Source organism: Gavialis gangeticus, unplaced genomic scaffold (genome assembly GCF_001723915.1).
Source record: "Gavialis gangeticus isolate Ggan-Ray unplaced genomic scaffold, GavGan_comp1, whole genome shotgun sequence".
NCBI classification, from domain to species: domain Eukaryota; kingdom Metazoa; phylum Chordata; order Crocodylia; family Gavialidae; genus Gavialis; species Gavialis gangeticus.
This window is the reverse complement of record NW_017728993.1, coordinates 72323848-72341435: the sequence shown is the minus strand read 5'-3', so window position 1 is coordinate 72341435 and position 17588 is coordinate 72323848. Positions and strand designations below refer to the sequence as shown.

The 17588-nt window shown below is 46.1% G+C and overlaps 1 protein-coding gene across 1 annotated transcript in view; it reads left to right on the top strand.

Moving 5' to 3' along the window:
• ATF6 (activating transcription factor 6) overlaps window positions 1-17314 on the top strand; it is a 212325-nt gene extending 195011 nt beyond the window's left edge. The window contains exon 14 of the mRNA XM_019502016.1: window positions 12442-17314. Coding sequence (XP_019357561.1) covers window positions 12442-12650 — 209 coding nt within the window. The 3' untranslated portion in view covers window positions 12651-17314. The remainder of the gene's footprint in view (window positions 1-12441) is intronic.
• Window positions 17315-17588: the final 274 nt, after the last annotated feature.

The following is a 17588-nucleotide window of genomic DNA, read 5'->3' as shown; positions in this document are numbered from 1 at the left end:
AGTTAAAGCACCCTCCCACCCCCCCTCCCCCAGCATGTGTAAAGACACCTATGCTGTCCCATACAGAGACAATTCTGACTTAGAGCCAAAGACATGATTTTATTAATATATTCAGCTCAAGTTTTCTCTCCAGCCATAGAGGTCAACCTAGGATTCTTACCTGTGGGTCCTGTAACCCACACTCTAAAAACCTCTCTACTTTGCCTTTTGAATGCAGACATCTGTTTCACCAGGTCAGCAGAACCTGCTCATTTTTCTAAATCCAGCAGGTTCAACACCTACTTACAGGGTGCGTTCCTGAAACATTGCCAGCCTCTTACAAGCCCCATGACATTTCTTAGGGGCTGGAGTACTGAAAGCTGTCTGCCTTTATTATGGTCCTTTTCATTTTGAGTCTGTATGTCTGTAAATGGGAGGGAGGCCAGAGAGGCGTCCATTCCCTCTCAGAGCCATCACCTTTATCTTAAAGCTATAAGGCCAGATCCTGTTCCATTTATTAGGCAACTGAGTATTATCCTGTTCTACCCTGCTTCAGTCCCTGAAAATCCATTTGTACCACACCATCATAGCTTTAAGAAAAGCCATAAAAAAGAAGCAAGGAAGAAGAGGACCCACCCAGTTACATGTCAACAGGTTTTCAGGGACTTGAGCAAGATGGAACAGGATCTCAATCAGGTGCCTAAGAGGTAGGCAAACATACATTCTAGCAGCTTTAAAAGGGGAGAAAGAGCTGCTGCTGCCAACTTCATAGCAGCCAGTGGGCACATCTGTACATGCTTTAATGCGCCATTGTTTCTGCATATTAAGTTCCATACCTCTACTAGGATGTACTAACTAAATGCACAGTACCTGGCACTACTGTGCAGTAGTGCCAGCCCTGGCCTTTTCATAACACTTAACGCATTCTACTATGCATTAGTGCATTAGCACAGCTTTTGCTATGATGCACTAGTGCACAGTAGAATTAGTGCAATGTGCATTAGGCATCTCATGTAGATGCTCCCATTAGGATTTAAATGTTACTGCTGCATGAATCTGTAGTGATACAAGATAGTAAATTGCTCTAACTAACCCTGGCTGAACCAGGGTTAAAGTTGGAGCCCTTTGCTGCACTTGTATTGGTCAAGAATCATGTGGAGGCAACAGTTGCATTGTAACAACCCATATCAGTGTCCTTTGATACTGATACCATTGTAGCCTCTGACTCTGTCTGCTTAGTCACCTAATAGGTGAAATAACATCTGGTCCATCTCTAGTTGCTGTATCTGTCTGGAGAAGCAGCCATAGACTTTCTTGAGCATGAGGTAAAAGGTTTTTTTGGTAGCTTACCAAGTTTAAATGGTCGTTTTGCAGCACATTTATAAGGTTGTTGGTTGGGGTTTTTTTAAATAACTAGCAAATCCACTGGGTTATAGAGATCCATGCAGGGGAGGATTTAATTCATGAGGGTCATAAATTTAAAGGAGATGGTGTTAAAATAACCTTTTACAAGTGAAGACAGATCACAACACACAAATAAATGATGTTATTTTATGTAAGCAAATAAGAAGGGTAGAAAATTCAGTGCATCCTTTGGAGCCTCTCCAGCCTATAAAGGCAGCTGGACTACCGTATTTTTGCACATATAGCCCACACACTGATATAACCCACACCAATGTATAACCCGTGGAAAATTGTATTTTCGTAAAATAGTCCGTGTATAGACCACACCCATGTATTCCCCGCACCTGATAGTGCAGGCTCTGCTGGGCACAGCCGGCAGAGCTAATTGATGCTAATTGCTTCAGGGGAGGGGAGGGGAGGGATGAGGAGCTGAGAGCCCCGCCACCACCGCCAGCCAGTGCTAATTGCTGCAGGGGAGGGGAGGGATGAGGAGCTGCAAGCCCCACTCCCCGCTGCCGCCAGCTGCACTCAAGCGCAGGCTCTGCTGGACACAACCACCAGAGCTGGAGCCAGGTAAAAGTGGTGCAGGGGAAGGATGAGAAGCTGCGAGCGGGGGGGGAGGCAGCCCCGCTCCCTGCCGCCAGCCACACTCAATCCCACTGGGGCTCGCTGCTGCCATGACATCAGCCTGCGGGCGGGGACGGGCTATGCTGTTCTAAAGACTCTGCATAGCCCGCACCCTTGTATAGCCCGCACCCATCCGTCAAGTTTGTAAAAAGGTGTATAGCCCGCGGACTATAGGCGTGAAAATACAGTATTAGTGAGCACCCAGCCATCACTAGTCCTTACTTTAGTGGTAAGCAAAATACAGAGATAGTGGGTGACTTAACAGGTAAATATTGCAAGGAAAAGAGGGCATGCAAGGTCACAGTGGCCTGTCTACGTATGCGTTTACACTGGCTTAAATTTACTGCACAGTAAGTAACTGCACAGTAATCAGAAATAGGCCAGCATCTACATGTGCAAGCATTAAAGTGCATTAACACTGTATGTGCACTGACTTGGGACTAAAATTAATGAACATCATTAAAATGCCCTTTAAACACATGTAGTAGCACACAGTGTTACTACGCAGTAAAGCATCTACACGTGTGTTACTGGGCAGTAAATAATCGGGAGTAAATTTGATACCTGCATGTCTCAAGTATCAAATTTATGCTCAAGTCAGCATAAGTCGTCATATTTACTGCTCAATATGGGCGTACACTTGTAGGTGTGTGTCTGCATTGCTCAATACTTTTGGTTACTCTGCAGTAAGTGTGCACGTGTAGATGCCCCTAGTGACACTGTATTAAACGGGAGTAATTCATGATGGCCATAGCACGTAATCTAGCTCAGTCTAAAAAAGCCTCCAGGCACTCTTCCTCCTGTCTGCTCTAACTTCCCCAGGAACTCTGTGCCCTAGTATGGTACCTGAGATACAGCCCTTTAGGATCAGGAGTCTCAGGCTTCCAAAAGCCCCATTTGATTTTCTCTTATTATTCAAATTAACACATTTGAGACCTTCAGCAATTATCATATTAATCAACTGTTACTATATCCCAGATTCCTTTATCTCAGGCTGATACACAAAATCTCCAAATCCATCAGTGTAATGCAGTCCCCAAAAAGTGGAGGACAGAAGCTCCTTTGCAGGGTACAGCTAGCCTTTTCACCAGATTATGACAGGGAGCAAAGAGAAACTTAAGGAACAGATCATAATAACGGTAGCCAAAATTCAGCTGCTATGCCAGAGCTAACAGTCTTCGATTCATGAAAAGGACTGTGATTCTTAGTGACCCATTCTCAACCTGGCATTAGGAGTAACTGTGCTGTCACAGGTGCCGACTCAGGCAAAATAATGTTTATTTGGATAGCATGTAGGTGTTCCTTGCAGCTGTCCCATGTCAAGCTGCAAGATCTAGCAGATGGCATGTATTGATTTCACCTGCAGCAGGTATGCCTGGCCCTGCAGATCCTTGGGAGGGCCATTATTATTGACATAATCCGCTTTCCAACATAAGTGACACCACATTACACAGCAGTGTTTCCCCTGTGAAGCCTCCTCTCTGCCATGTCCATTTCCCCAGTGAATGGCTGCACCACAGAAGACCATGAGAACCTTGCCGAAGTTCAAGGGATGACATGACATCCCTCACAAAGAATCCCTTCTTTTTCTATCCCTGTTTTCTATGGCCAGAGCAGGACTCTGGGAATTCAGTTTCCCAGTTGTTCTCATGCAATGTTCCATTCCTGGGGAGGGTGGGAGCAAGCTTTGGGCTTGAGCACTCTGCATCTCCCTTACAGCTGCACTGGAGGCTGGAATGCAGCCTTTGCTCAAGTCCCCTAGCCAATAGTTTTTTTCCTCCTACCCAGAACGTTATAAAAAATATTGATTTGGGGATCTGAAATTGGGGAACGTGGCTGGGGCAAAGGATAGACTCTGCACCACAGCACAGGGGTAAAAAGCTTCCATGGCTTAGGCTGCCTCAGTGCCCTAGGCAGTTGCAACTAGGAGAGCACCTCAAACACTGGTTCCTTGGTCTACAGGGACAACCATCTTCCTATCTGTACTTATCCCCTGCTGCATATAACCCATTGCTCCCACCTTCTCCCCTGTTAACAGAGTCTGCCCTACAAACGGCTGAGAGCATAATGGCTACATGTAGACAGAGTTTGGAAAAATGTAATCATGGCCTACCTATGTCATCAAGGAAGGTTTATACCCCTTCCTTGGGATCACATAAAGGGTTAGAGCCCTTTTGCATTTTGTCTGAATTTTGCAGGGCAGCTACAGCCCCACAAATCTGCAATTTCCCAGAAATTGTGAAAATGTAATCTACTGCTCCTTTTATTAATTAGGTGAGCTAGAACACTTGCACTTTTCAGCCACCTAAGGTTTGCTCATTCACACGGCTAAAGAATGCTTCAAGGATGAGTTGTAGCTTGTCCACACCCTGCTAACGTTTTGATGGATCTACATCTGTTCCTTTTCCAAACCAAAACCACCCTTTCTAGTCTGTGAAATCTCTAGACGGGGACAGGTGTGTGGAGAGATGGGGGACATGTTTTTAAACTGGATTTAACTGGTGCAGTGGGGTGCTTTGAAGTGACAAGCAGGAAAATAATACCAGTCTCTCATAATGTGGAAGTGCATAGAGTGCATCTCTTTTTTGCTAGTTAGAGTACAGTTCTTTTCTGAGAAGCAGCTAATAAATAAATGGTGCTTTCTAACTCACTGCTGCTGTCCATAAGCTACCCTGTGCTGATAAGGTGTGTGGAGCAGTGATGAAGGACATCACTGTAGGGATATCTCCTCAGAGGCATGTGTTTCAGCAGATCCACCTCCTCTTCTTGCTCCCTGGCATAGAGGTGAAGCCAACATCCTAGTGCAGCCACCCTACCAACTCCCATTTTGGCTGATTTAGGGGGAGGGAAAGAGTAAATAGGTGCTATGTTTGGTAGGTGCTAACTGCATTGCAGATGCTGCAGTTCTCAGCCCTTCATGCTCCACTGGATTCTCTGGACACCCTGAGACCAAGTCCCTGGCAGCAGGATTTAGATGGCCTCCTCAGCACCATCTTACCTTTCTACCCACTCAGAGCCCCAGAGAGGCAGAATGTGGAGATTTTAATGTGTTCACCTCTCCATTTCCAGACCAGCTTTGTCCAGCAATAAAAGTTAATAGTGCTGACATTTCAGAAGCCAGTAGATATCTAAGCCAACAGCCTTTGTGCTGACCAAGGTGGTTCCGATTCTCACAGCTGTTGTTAAAGCTCTCTGCAGAAGTCATTGCACCGGTTAGAGCTGAGTCAGGTTTCAGGCTTGCCATCATCAGCAGCGGCTGGAGACTTTTCTGTGACATGCAGTTAGATTCTGGAGCACAAGAGAAGCAGCCTCAGAAACAAACCCGCACATGCTGGGCAGGGCCCACTTGCCAAGCCTAGTTTGAACCCTGCTTCAGAGGCCAGGGCATATTTCACACCAGCCCTGTAATGTTGCCACTGCTACCCTAAGATGCTGCCCTGGCAGCAAAATGGCTTGGTTAATTGTGTTCAGTGATGGCTATGCAAACACCTTTACAGTAGCAGCCTTGCAGAGATATCAGCAAAGACCTACTCTGAAGGCAGTTGGCATGAGCCAGGGGAAATGGGGATGGCTGAAAAGGAAAGAAGTCCACTTGAGTCTTGGAGTCCCGGCATCATCTGCCGAGTTGGCAGTCCCTCCAGTGTGTTAGGGGCCATGAACCACCACTCCAGTTTCTGGGGTTAGTACAGCTCAGCCAAACCCAGTGATATGGCCCATCAATTGTGTTTGTGGAGGCATGCTAGAAGACCTGGAAAGGAACAGTCCAATTTACAGGTACACTCAAGGTCCGATTTAACCAGTCTTGGGGGCAGTTAAGTTTTACCATGTAGGTAAGACGGTGGAAATCAGTTTGTTTGGAGCGGACTCAAAACAGAACCCTGCTTTGCAAAGTAATTTGGTTCCAAGTATTTCTTTCTCCCTTGCCTGAAGTAATCCAGCCTAGCAGGCAAATCTGTCCCCTTTGTAAATATTTTAGAAATGCTTATACGTTCTTGGAGCATATGTATTTTTAGTTTGTGTAGCTATTACAGAACCATTGGTCTGTTTATAGACTTATTTGGTAGCGCATAGCAACTCTCCTGATGGAAAGAAACATTGTCCAGACGTACTGGACCATGTAGCAAAGACTGCTCAGTATAGACGTGTCAGAAGCTTTGCGTAACTAACAGGCAGAAGGGCTGCCCGTGAGGTCTGTTTGAGCACTGTGTTGCCAGTTCAACATTTCACCTGTCAGATGCCTGCTCCGTCATCCTCAGTGGAACTTATATTGCTCCAAACTGCCACCCAGCCTAGGAGTGTCACTCCACTGTGAGATAGCATCTGCCCACTGGGTGGAAAATAGCTGGTTGTGCAGTGAGAAAGCAGGTACTTTGCATGCTTAGCACCAGGCAGCCAGTGGCTGGGAATGTGGAATAACTCTTTTATGGCATTTTAGGTTACTTGCAGCCCATAACTGGACTTGCAAGAGGTGCAATGGGTGCTAGCAAATATTGTTGTTTTCCAGTTTGGAATCACATCAATATTTCCAACTACAAAATAAACCTAGCTGTTGCTAAGCATGCTTCACCTACCACTTTCCAACATAAAAGGTATCTCCATCCTCCAGTGAAACAGTTTCTGAAAGATTCTAAAAGATAGTCATAACCTGAATGTGGCCTTGACCAAGTAGTGGCAAGTAGTACTGTAATGGTATATGCACCTTATATTATTTCCTATGAGGACAAGGTGGGTTAGCATTTCAAATGGAAATTGGACGGGTGATCTGCCTTCCTGTGTTTCTCTGTAGTTTTCTATAGGCAACCAGGTTACGTGTTGCAGACATTTAAGTATGGGGTTTTCAGAAGCATTCAGCATTGGCTTAATGCTAATCTTGTTGAAGTCAGTGATAAAGCTGCCCTTTTCTTTATTGGGAGCAGAGCTCAAGCAGCACAGCCCACTTTTGGAAGTCCCACCCTAAAAAAATAGTCCGTAGATCAGTGTTGGTCAGTCAGGGTAACCTTGCAATGCTTTCACGGGTGCCATGGGGTGTCACACAATGTTAGCACTGTAAGGTGTGCATGCATGATCCACAAAATAGAGAGATTTCAAGCAGGAATGTATAGTGTTAAAACACTGGGACCTGTTGTGAACTTTCGTAGAAGAATTACTCTATTATTTTTCTATAGTCAAAAAAGGAGTGAGAGCTAACAGCTGGTATTTTCCAAGGGGTGTATTGACTCTAACAAGGGGTGCCTACAGATTCTACAGCTAGAAAACAGGCAATTCTGTGGCAAGGGGATATTAGTATTATTATTATATGGCACATATAATTATATGGCACATCTGAATCATGTTCTTCTGTTTTATAAGTTATTTTTGTCTTTTATTGTAACTACCCAGAACCTTTAATGAGAAGCATATAAATCCAGTAAATATATAAATTTCCTATTAAAAAAGTGTTTGGTTAAGCAACGCTAACGGTTTGTTAGATGCAATGTAGAATGGCAGTTCAGCATGAAAGTAGGCTAGAGCCATTTTAAAACTGTTCTGAAATTTAATTTTGAGGTTTAGCAGCACAAAGGCCTATATGTTATGAAGTGTAAAGAAGAGCAGTAAATCTATTTATAAATCTAGCCGCCTTTACAGGAGATGTGTTCCCTTGTTTCACTTATGTAATCCTCCAAAGCTATCAGTCAGAGTTAACACAGGCCCATAAACAGAAGATGTAATTCAAGCTCTATGCTTTTCTGAATGTTACTTAACTGAGAGGCAGCCAAATTTAATGCAAAATGGAAATGCCAAACCTAGGTATAGCAACAACACTGAGGCCTGGGACTTTTGGTCCTGCTACATTCTCAGGTACTCAAACTACAGGCTTCGCCCTTGGTGCAGTAGGTGTACAGGCAACCCCCGCTTAATGCTCTTAATTGGCTCCGGGAAAACCAAGCATTAAGTGAAACCCATTTCCCCATAGGCATTAATGTAAATAGAAATAATTGGTTACAGCTTCTCACCATTGCCGCTGCCTCTCCCCACCCTTCCACCTGCCTGCTGGCCGCTCTGGCCCCGCACTCCTGCCGGCTCCGGGACCACAGGGCCCCACACTCACTGCTTCTCCCTGCCACTGCTTCTCCCCACTCCCCCACCCGCCAGCTACGCCAGCACCACGCACCAGCCCGGGGCCCCCACCCTGGACCCTGCCGGCACTGGCAAGGGCCCTACAGTCATGCCTGCCTCTGCACTCACTGCTTCTTGCTGCCTCCGCTTCTCCCCACCCCGCCCACCAGCCGCTCCAGCACCATGTGCCAGCCCAGGCCCCCTGCTCCTGCTGCCCTGCCCTGGGCCCCTGCTGGCCTTGGCCCTGGGGCACCAGTGCAGGCCCCAAGGTCATGCCTGCCCGCCCACTCGCTGTCACTCACTGCTTCTTGCCACCAGTGCTGCTTTGCTGAGCGCTATAACAAAACTGGCTCAGTGCTAAGTGAAATCAGGTATGAATTTTAAATGGGCGCTATAGCAAAATAGCACTAAGCGAAACTGCATTAAGCGTGTGTTTCTTGTAGGCTATTTGACAGGGAGAACAGTGCTGGCATGCATGCCTGACCCAATCAGGAATCGAGAAAAGGAGTATTTGTCACACTAGGTCACCTATAAGTAAGGGGCACTTGATAGCTCCGAAAATTAATACTGCACAACTGCAGAGACCAAGTTGGCCCTCTTCGAGCTCCTATACTAGTACCAAAGCTGTCCAGTGCATCCTCATGCTCAGTAGAGCTTCGGAAACATCATACAGGACTGGAGGGGGATTTGGATTCTGTTTTTCCTACAGTTCCATCTATTCCATTCTCCGGATGTGTCCCCATCTCAGTCCTATTGATCTGCTGGTGCTACAGAAGTGCTGTCCACCAGCTATCAGCTAGCCTAGCCAAGCCCTCCTTCAGTTGCTCCAATCATCAGCATCTCTTAGTGGCTAAGACCAAAGCAGTGGATCATACTAATAGGCAAGGTCACCAGATGTGAGCATACCAAAAAGCTGTGCTAGCCGCATTTTCTCCGCCAAATGCTTTAGGAAGGCAGCAAGGATAGAGACAGGCCAGCAGAAATACCAAAGACACTTTGCAAGCTGAAGAACTTATCTCATACAAATGAGAACCTGCCATGTGAGCACAAACTAGGGACCCCTATAGTGCTCTTGCCCAGGAAGTACCAAGCACTTTATCTAGATGTTCTGCACCAGAGCCTGAACTCTCAGCTGAGTAAGAGGCACAGCCAATCCCTAATCATAGTCCCTTAGTGTTCAACTCAGAGCCAGAGAGAAATCAGGCATTTTCCAATTCATTTCTGCAGGTGGGAGCTCTGATTCTTCTCACAGGCCAACAGCCTCACTGACTAGGTCATCTCCTGCTTTTCATTACAGCACCAGATGTATTTGCTCTAATGGTTTCTGCAGGTGGTGCTGGGCATGAGAGGGTGCAGCCCCAATTGTGAGTTGTCAGCCAGAATCAAAGTTAATCCAGGAAAGCAGTAAAATTAGTAATGTATATTGCATGCATCTGATCCATACGTTTTCCATTACACAATCTTCCATCTCTAGGCACAGAGAGCAAACTCTTCTAACTGCCGCAGGGTTCCCAGTTCTAAAAGGCAATGATTGCTCGTCCCTTGAAATCTAATCTCTGTCCTTTGTCCCCAGTGACCTATCCCCAGACACACTGACTTTATTCAGAACAACTAATGTGTCTCCCATTTTCAAACTCAAGATGATAAGCAGCTGATCCAGTTTTATTCTGCAGCCAGCTCTATGCCTACCCTATCTGCAAACAAGTGAACTCCCCAGGTTGCAGTTCGTGGAAGTGTGTAGACATTTGACAGTAAGGGGCTGGTGGTGGGCAGAGAGAGAACTTGTAGTCCCATGCAGACACACACAGAGATACCCATCTTAAGTTGTTATTTGTTCGTGCCTCCGTGCAAGAGTTGTAGCCTGAGTTTTAAATCAAAACAGTATTCTAGAAGTAATCATCGTATCCCCACAGGCAAACAAATGCATTTAGCACATGTATGAATAGGACTGTCCAAAATGTTTGAGATGAGCCCCTCTCGGAGCCCCAGATGCAACCATACCAAGCTTTGGACAGACTGCTCAGCCTGCAGCGTGCCAAGATAAATGCCAAATAGGAATGCCCAAAAGTTTCATCTCTAGTAAATATGAACTGTCCCAGGAGCAGCAGGGTTGCTGTATACAACTACCTGGATTCAGAGCTGGAGTTTCTCAGCTAGGAGGCTGCCTATATACTATGAGTCTGTAGATTGATAAACCCAAAACAGCTGAGCTCCTTTCTACCCCACAGACACAGAAGAGTCTAGCTCTAGACCAAGATCCTCTTCCACCTATTAGATTCCCTGAATGAACAGAGGTGACTAAGTGTGATCTTATTCCACGCTGAGTGCCTGAAAAAGCATTAATGCAAAAGGTGGGTGGAATCTCCTCCTCCTTTCTGCATTTTCTGACTTAGTCTTAAGGCTAAGATGACAGCATGTAATAAAAATAGATGTGTTAACCATTCTTCAGAGACTCAAGGAAGGTGGAACGAGGGCTTGCATTGAGGTGTCCTAAGTCCTCTTAGGCCCCTAGTAGGTGGAATAGGATCTGACCCCAAGCAATCTACTCCATTACTACTGCCGTGCAGTATGTAGCCAGCTGAATGGTAGATGGCCTCTGCCCCAGAGGTGGCTGCATGTGTGTACCTTTTAAAAGCTCTCTGGGATCAAAGGCACTCTGCAGGCAGTAGACAGTGTCATCATCTCCTCATTATAGCCTCATTTCAAACTGTTTTTCCACACTTGGATTTTGCAGTTCTGCACGTCAAACCTGTTAAACCATGTGTTAATGTTTTAGTGTTGATGTGTTACTGCACTGTCCTTTACAGACTGAACTGCAATAAATAATATGTCTGGGTGTAGCAACCAGATGGGAATATTAATGAGACAGAGTTAAGTAGCTTGAATTATTTTAACATTGTTTTAATCTGGTGAAGAAACTTTTCTGAATGCTAACTATCCAGGGGATCGCAGGATTATTAAGCAACTTAAAACATGAAGTAAAAACAAATGCTTTTGATATTCTTAAATAGGCCTTACTTTAAGTCAGTATTACCATTTTAGTACTTCAGGAGCAGCCACTCAGTAATGAGCAGTATGCCATGCAAATGGAAATGATTATTGTGTACAGGTGAAAAAGCAAAAAAATAGCGAGCAATGTGTTCATTTCTGACGTCACTGTAAATTCACATGGAAGGACTGGCTGTGTTGTAACTGCAAATGGACCAATTTAAATGCTTCGTTATGTATAAGTGTGAGACTCAACACAGGCAGCTGGGCCAGGTTGTGACTCTAGCACAGAGAGAGAGAGAGAGAGAGAGAGAGAGAGAGAGAGAGAGAGAGAGAGAGAGAGAGAGAGAGAGAGAGAGAGAGAGAGAGAGAGAGAGAGAGAGAGAGAGAGAGAGAGAGAGAGAGAGAGAGAGAGAGAGAGAGAGAGAGAGAGAGAGAGAGAGAGAGAGAGAGAGAGAGAGAGAGAGAGAGAGAGAGAGAGAGAGAGAGAGAGAGAGAGAGAGAGAGAGAGAGAGAGAGAGAGAGAGAGAGAGAGAGAGAGAGAGAGAGAGAGAGAGAGAGAGAGAGAGAGAGAGAGAGAGAGAGAGAGAGAGAGAGAGAGAGAGAGAGAGAGAGAGAGAGAGAGAGAGAGAGAGAGAGAGAGAGAGAGAGAGAGAGAGAGAGAGAGAGAGAGAGAGAGAGAGAGAGAGAGAGAGAGAGAGAGAGAGAGAGAGAGAGAGAGAGAGAGAGAGAGAGAGAGAGAGAGAGAGAGAGAGAGAGAGAGAGAGAGAGAGAGAGAGAGAGAGTGTGTGTGTGTGTGTGTGTGTGTCCCTCTACCATCCTGCCAGAGCTGCCCCCCTCACATACAGTGCAGCACTCAATGTGATTGCAATATGACTTCATTGGGAAGGGACCGGGGCTTGGAAGCAATTTTCTCATAGACTGGTATCTGTCTCTAAATGCAGTGATAAGGGCAGAGGAAGCAGAATTAATACAATCAGTGGATTGGTCTTCCACTGTCCAAGGCATAGACCAAATACTTTTTGTTTGTATATACCAAGAAGACTGTTGAAGCACTTTGGGTGTCGCTGGCAGGTGTGCAGATTAGTTGGTTTGCACCAATAAGCTACCCTTCCTTCTTTAGCATTTGATTGCATTGTGTGGAAGGCATTTTCCAGGGATCATTCCAACTCACCTCAATGTCTTGAGGCAGGGACTGTATTCTGAGTTGAAACCATAAGCAGTACTGCAGATGAAGTGCTTCTATCCTCCTCATGTCCTACTCTCCCTGAGGGCTAGTGATTGCAAACTTGGTGCCTTTTGACAGCAGCTTTCTTGTGATGTTGACTCTGACCCTTTCTTTTGTAGAGAATGTAATTAATGGACCGGACTACGAGGTCATGATGCAAATAGACTGCGAAGTGATGGACACCAGGATTCTGCACATCAAGAGTTCATCTATACCTCCCTACCTGCGAGAACAACAAAGAAATCAGACTGATACCCTCTACAGCTCTTCTCCCACTGTCCCAGAGGCAGCCCACACCATAAGAGCACTTGTTGAATCACTGCAGTAGCACCTAAGCACTTCAGAACTGTGGTCACCAGACCTCAAAAGGAAGCAAGCTCATGTGGTACTACAGTTACACCCCTCCTCACCATTACTACTGTGGGGTAAAGAGCTGGGCATTGCTCAGCACCATGATTCTTCTGCCTGATCTAGCCCTTCTATAGTCTGGCAGTACCTGGGATCCTGGGATCTGGAAGGCTCTGCCTGAATATTACTCCAGCTGTGACATTACCCCTTGAATGTAACCTTTGACCAGAGCCCTTTCCTGCATGGTCTCCTCAGCTTGGGCAGTGTTTAAGCCTTTGGTGCTTCTTAACTGGTCTCTTTCCCTGTCAGATTGAATTTGTCAGTGAGGTGTCCCAGGGAGGTGTTTGACTCCACGACAGGACTGGCTGCCCTGTCAAAGAGGGAGCTGCTATCACAGAAAGGACAGAGCAGGAGGAGGAAGGAAGCTGGTTAGGAAGATACCAGTCTCAGGGAGAGACAATGTGGTCACAAGGTCAGCAGTAAAGAGAGGGCCTAACCTGCAGCTCACATGCTGCGCAGTCTCAAGTAACTCAGTCATTGTGTTTCAGCACTCCTGTGAGTAAAATGGAGGGTGATCCCTGCCATGTCTTGGAAATTGAGGCAGGTGACTATAAGGCTCAGTCAGATAATCTTCAGAGGGCTCTTGGATACATACAGGGAAGACGGAAGCTCTCACCTACAGTATTGACTTGCTCACATTTAAACACCTCCACCAACCAGATGGAAGAGTGGATAAAGTTAAGTGCCAGGAGCTGAGAAAAGGAGGAGTAGACTGGAAGCTGACACTGCATGCTGGATCCCTTTAGTAAGAGAGCTGCAGGTTTCTGTCTGGAATGGTGCAGCGTGACCAGGCCTACAAGGGGTATCTGGAAAGCACTGACTAGCATTGTAGTTCCTTTAAAACCACTAACCACGTTGAAGCTGGAAGGTTCTATTTTGATCGTCCTGTCTGATCTGCTGAACACAGGCCATAGCGCAGGAGCCATTTCCACCACCTAACAGATGTCACCATTGCAAACTCTCTGCCTGGATGTCATGATCCCATGACATCCAGTTCCATCCATGTCATCTATCCCACCCCGTACAGCTCCTGCATGCCCAAGCCACTCCTAGCACCGACTGATACCCCCCCCCACTGGTGAAAGGGAAGTTCTGCCCCTGAGTTCCTGCCTGGGGAAACATGCTGACGTCCTGTGGGAACTGGTTAGTGTTTCATAAACATTGAGCAGGTTCCCTCAGCTCGCTGAGTGCCCTTTGTGCCCAGGCCAAGTACAGTCTCCTTTGATTATTCAATCTCTGAAGAAAGCAAAAATATGTACTGTTTAATATTTATGGAAACACACGTGCACAAACACAAAAGACAAATTTGGGAGAAATACACAAAATTTTTCCACAGCAAGGCTCCGTGTGGTCCCCGCATGAGCCACTGGGTTTTTGTAAAGACAACACACCACCCCTGCACCTATGCCTTGAGGTACACCATTAATGCATCTCTAGAGCTCAAGAGTGGTATGCTTGCAGCGCACAGTTCATTGCTCACCACAGGCAGCTGTCCTGGTATAAGTCATTAGTTCAGAAGCATGCTTGTCCTTGACCTTCCCCTCTTTCTCTCCTCCTCCCCCTGTCCCCTGCCTCCACAGAGAAGTCGCATCTGGAGAGTCTTAACTGATGGTACAATACAGAAGTTGGCCTGAGCAAGAGTGGTCCTGTGCATGGGACCCAGACCTCCTCACTGTGCAGGCAAAGTCATCTCCCAGGCCTTTGAGTGCATGGACTCACTCCAGTGTTTGTCAGTACAGTTCAGTGTACCATCCAGGAGAGTTTGGCCCTGATCTCAATGAGGAAACCTAGTGGAACAAACCAAACAGTTGGATGAGCCATTATGAGATGTTACTTTTCTAGGAGTTATGCATGTGATAGGATGTGAAGCAGTCGCAAACTGCATTTCAGCTTGCAGTACAGACAGATGAAAAAAGATCAGGTAGCAGTGACAGAGAAATGCCAGCATACATGCAGCAGGGAAGGGGACCTGTCTGCCAGTTCCTGAGTTACCAACAGAGGTAAACTTCCCCATAAAAGGCAATCACCATCTTGTATAAAACAGTGGCCTCTTCTCCAGCACTTCAGATGAGTGTGTGATGGGATCCCTCATTGCTTACAAATGAGAAGGCCTGAAATGACAGTGAATCTGTATTCCAGTAGCTCCTAGACCTTGTCTAAAGCCCACCAGCCCCTCCAGCTGTGTGAATGGTAGAGCTGAGGGGATTAATTTGACAAGAGGCTGCAGGTTGTTCCTACTTAAGTGGAGTCTTGCAGTTTTGCTAGGCCTCTTAAGAGAGCACATCCCTGCCCTTTCAAGCTTCCCTTTACATTTTAGGATCTTTTTTTGGATGTTGAGGAGAATGCCAGAATGGGCCACCAGGGAAATCTTCTATAAACTAACTCAGCTGTAATCCCATCTCAGGAGAGAATCTGCTAGCACGTACATGATGGGGGTGCAGTGCAGCCACCTTCTAGGCCATGGGCCTCTTAGTACTGCAAGCACTGATGCAGACTGTCTGCAGACTGTCCCCTGAGGGTGGATACTCCAGCAGTTCCTAAGAAATATCTCTTTAAAGAGTTTCTTTTGCCATCACGAGTCTTCTTTCACCAGTATTCTTCCCAAGCAAAATGGTCAATGAGATCAGGCGCATGGCAGGCAGGAGTGCTTTCATGAAACAGGTGTACACTTCTGAGGATTGACCTGTGCTCTTTGGTGATATTTAAGTGTCTTAGTTATGAAACTTCTGTTGAGATCATCTGTCTGGCTGCCACACTTGGACTAGCAATCACACTGCAAAAGGCAGTGTTCCTCGATATCTGGCAAGAACACCAGGAGCCTAGCTAGTCATTAATGTTTAATGAGAGAAACCACAGCGTTCAAAAAATTAGTCTGGGCCTCTGGATCCTAACCAGTTTGTGTTCGTTTGGAGAGACACTTAAGGTAGAAAAACCATGGTGTCGTCCTGCTTAGAAACAGGCTGTCCCTGGCTTACTAATACCTCAGCTTATTACTGTGAACTCTTTGCAAACATCCATTTTCTTCAACACTCTGGGTGCGTCTACATGAGACGCCACTGCGCAGTAGCATTGGCAGGCACTAACCATGATGTGATGCTGTTGTGCAGTAGTAATGAGCTACTGCACAGTAGTTTCAGGAAACAAAAAAATGTGCAGGGACGCTACGGCATAGTAACAATTGTGCAGTCTGCCGCTCATGTAGATGCAGCCTCTGTGTTCATCTCTGGCACCTTCACTCCTCCTGAATGGTGGAAGCCTTGTATTCTGTTCTGGTTCTCACACATACCACCTACCATCCAGGGGAGTGCCTGACTGATGACTTTTTACTTGCCAACTTGGCCAGCACTGAAGCTCCTATTTCTGTGACTCTGGGGGAGTATTTCAATTACCCTAGGATGTGTCTGACTTAAAGTACTTTTTAAATTTTTATTATAATATTTATATTACTTTTTTAAAAAACACTATTTAATAAAATGAAATCTCAGCTGTGGGCCCGAGGTGAATCAACACTGTCCACTTCACTCTCCTGTCACCAAGTCCTGAGCACAGATATGCAAACCAAAGGTTTGCCCTTGCTCATGCTCTCTGAGACAGAACAAGATTTCAGCATGGACTGCTGATTTTATTTTTTGGTAATTAATTCAATCTGTTCTTTCCCAGTTAGTACAAAAGAATAACAGCTTTGACTTGCTAAACAAATTCCCTTTCCTTCCCACTACACAGTGTCTGAAATACTTTACTGCATTTTTTTTAGTTGTTAGGAAATACCATCTACCCTTTAGAAACACAAACAGCTGGGTTAACAAGAAAAAACCCCCAACTTGCAAAAATTTGCCTTTTGCAACAATTCTGAAAAGCTCCACCCTTTGCCACGTATTCAAATAAGAGCTGCAAAAGCCCCAATGTCCTGAAGACTAGCACTGCTGGGAAGCATCAAGGACTACAAGAAGGCTTGGCTGGAGTTTTTGCACTAGTTGTACATCCCTGGCTCTGGTCCATCCTGAACACAGACCACGCCACACAATGGTAAGCATGCCTGTGCCCCATATACAGGCGCATAGATCCTTTCTGCTAGCACCGGTAGGACCACCTAGGGCTGGCTTCCTCAGCAATACTATGAAATGGCAACCAGGATTTCTGAACAGTACTTAGAGATGCATGTGCTGGCTAGGCACTGATGCTGGCTGCCCACACTGTGCACGTCTGTATAGCACTAGCTTCAGAACATGCCCTGGGGTCTCAATCCTGCAGCCAGCTCCACAGGCAGGTCCTGGAAGCCATGTGGTCCCCACTAAAGCTGAAGAAGGAGGTCACCACAAGAGACAGTGCAGCACATGTAAAAAAACAACAAAAAAACCGCCTTGTAAAAGGGACACTACAGCAGCAGAGCTGTTTTTATCCAATCACTTTCTGTGTCCTAAGGGTCTAAAAGTATGTTGGAAGGGCAGGGGTTTGGGCTAGGGACAGCATCTTTTCTTCTTTAAATGATCCCGAAATGGAGAGATAAACTCACTTTATTTAATGCTTGTCAGTCAGGCTTTGTGTCCTGTCATGGGAAGAAATAAAGTGATTTATAAAATTTAACTTTGAGTATTTTTGTCTCTCACACAGGAGAGGAAAGAGAAAAGGTTCAGTTCCTACTGCCATTGTCACACTGACAACACAAGCCAGCATCCCAGAGTGTTTCCCAGCGCAACACAAGTGCTGCCACATGGGCAGTGAGCCCACTGTGCCCCCCACCCCATGCTGCCATGCTCCAAAGACTCTGGCCACCACAGGAACAGTGTTGGGGAGTGCAGCCAAGTGAGCGTCCATAGACCGTATGTTAATCCCTTGGGGTCACCAGTTGGATAGCCTG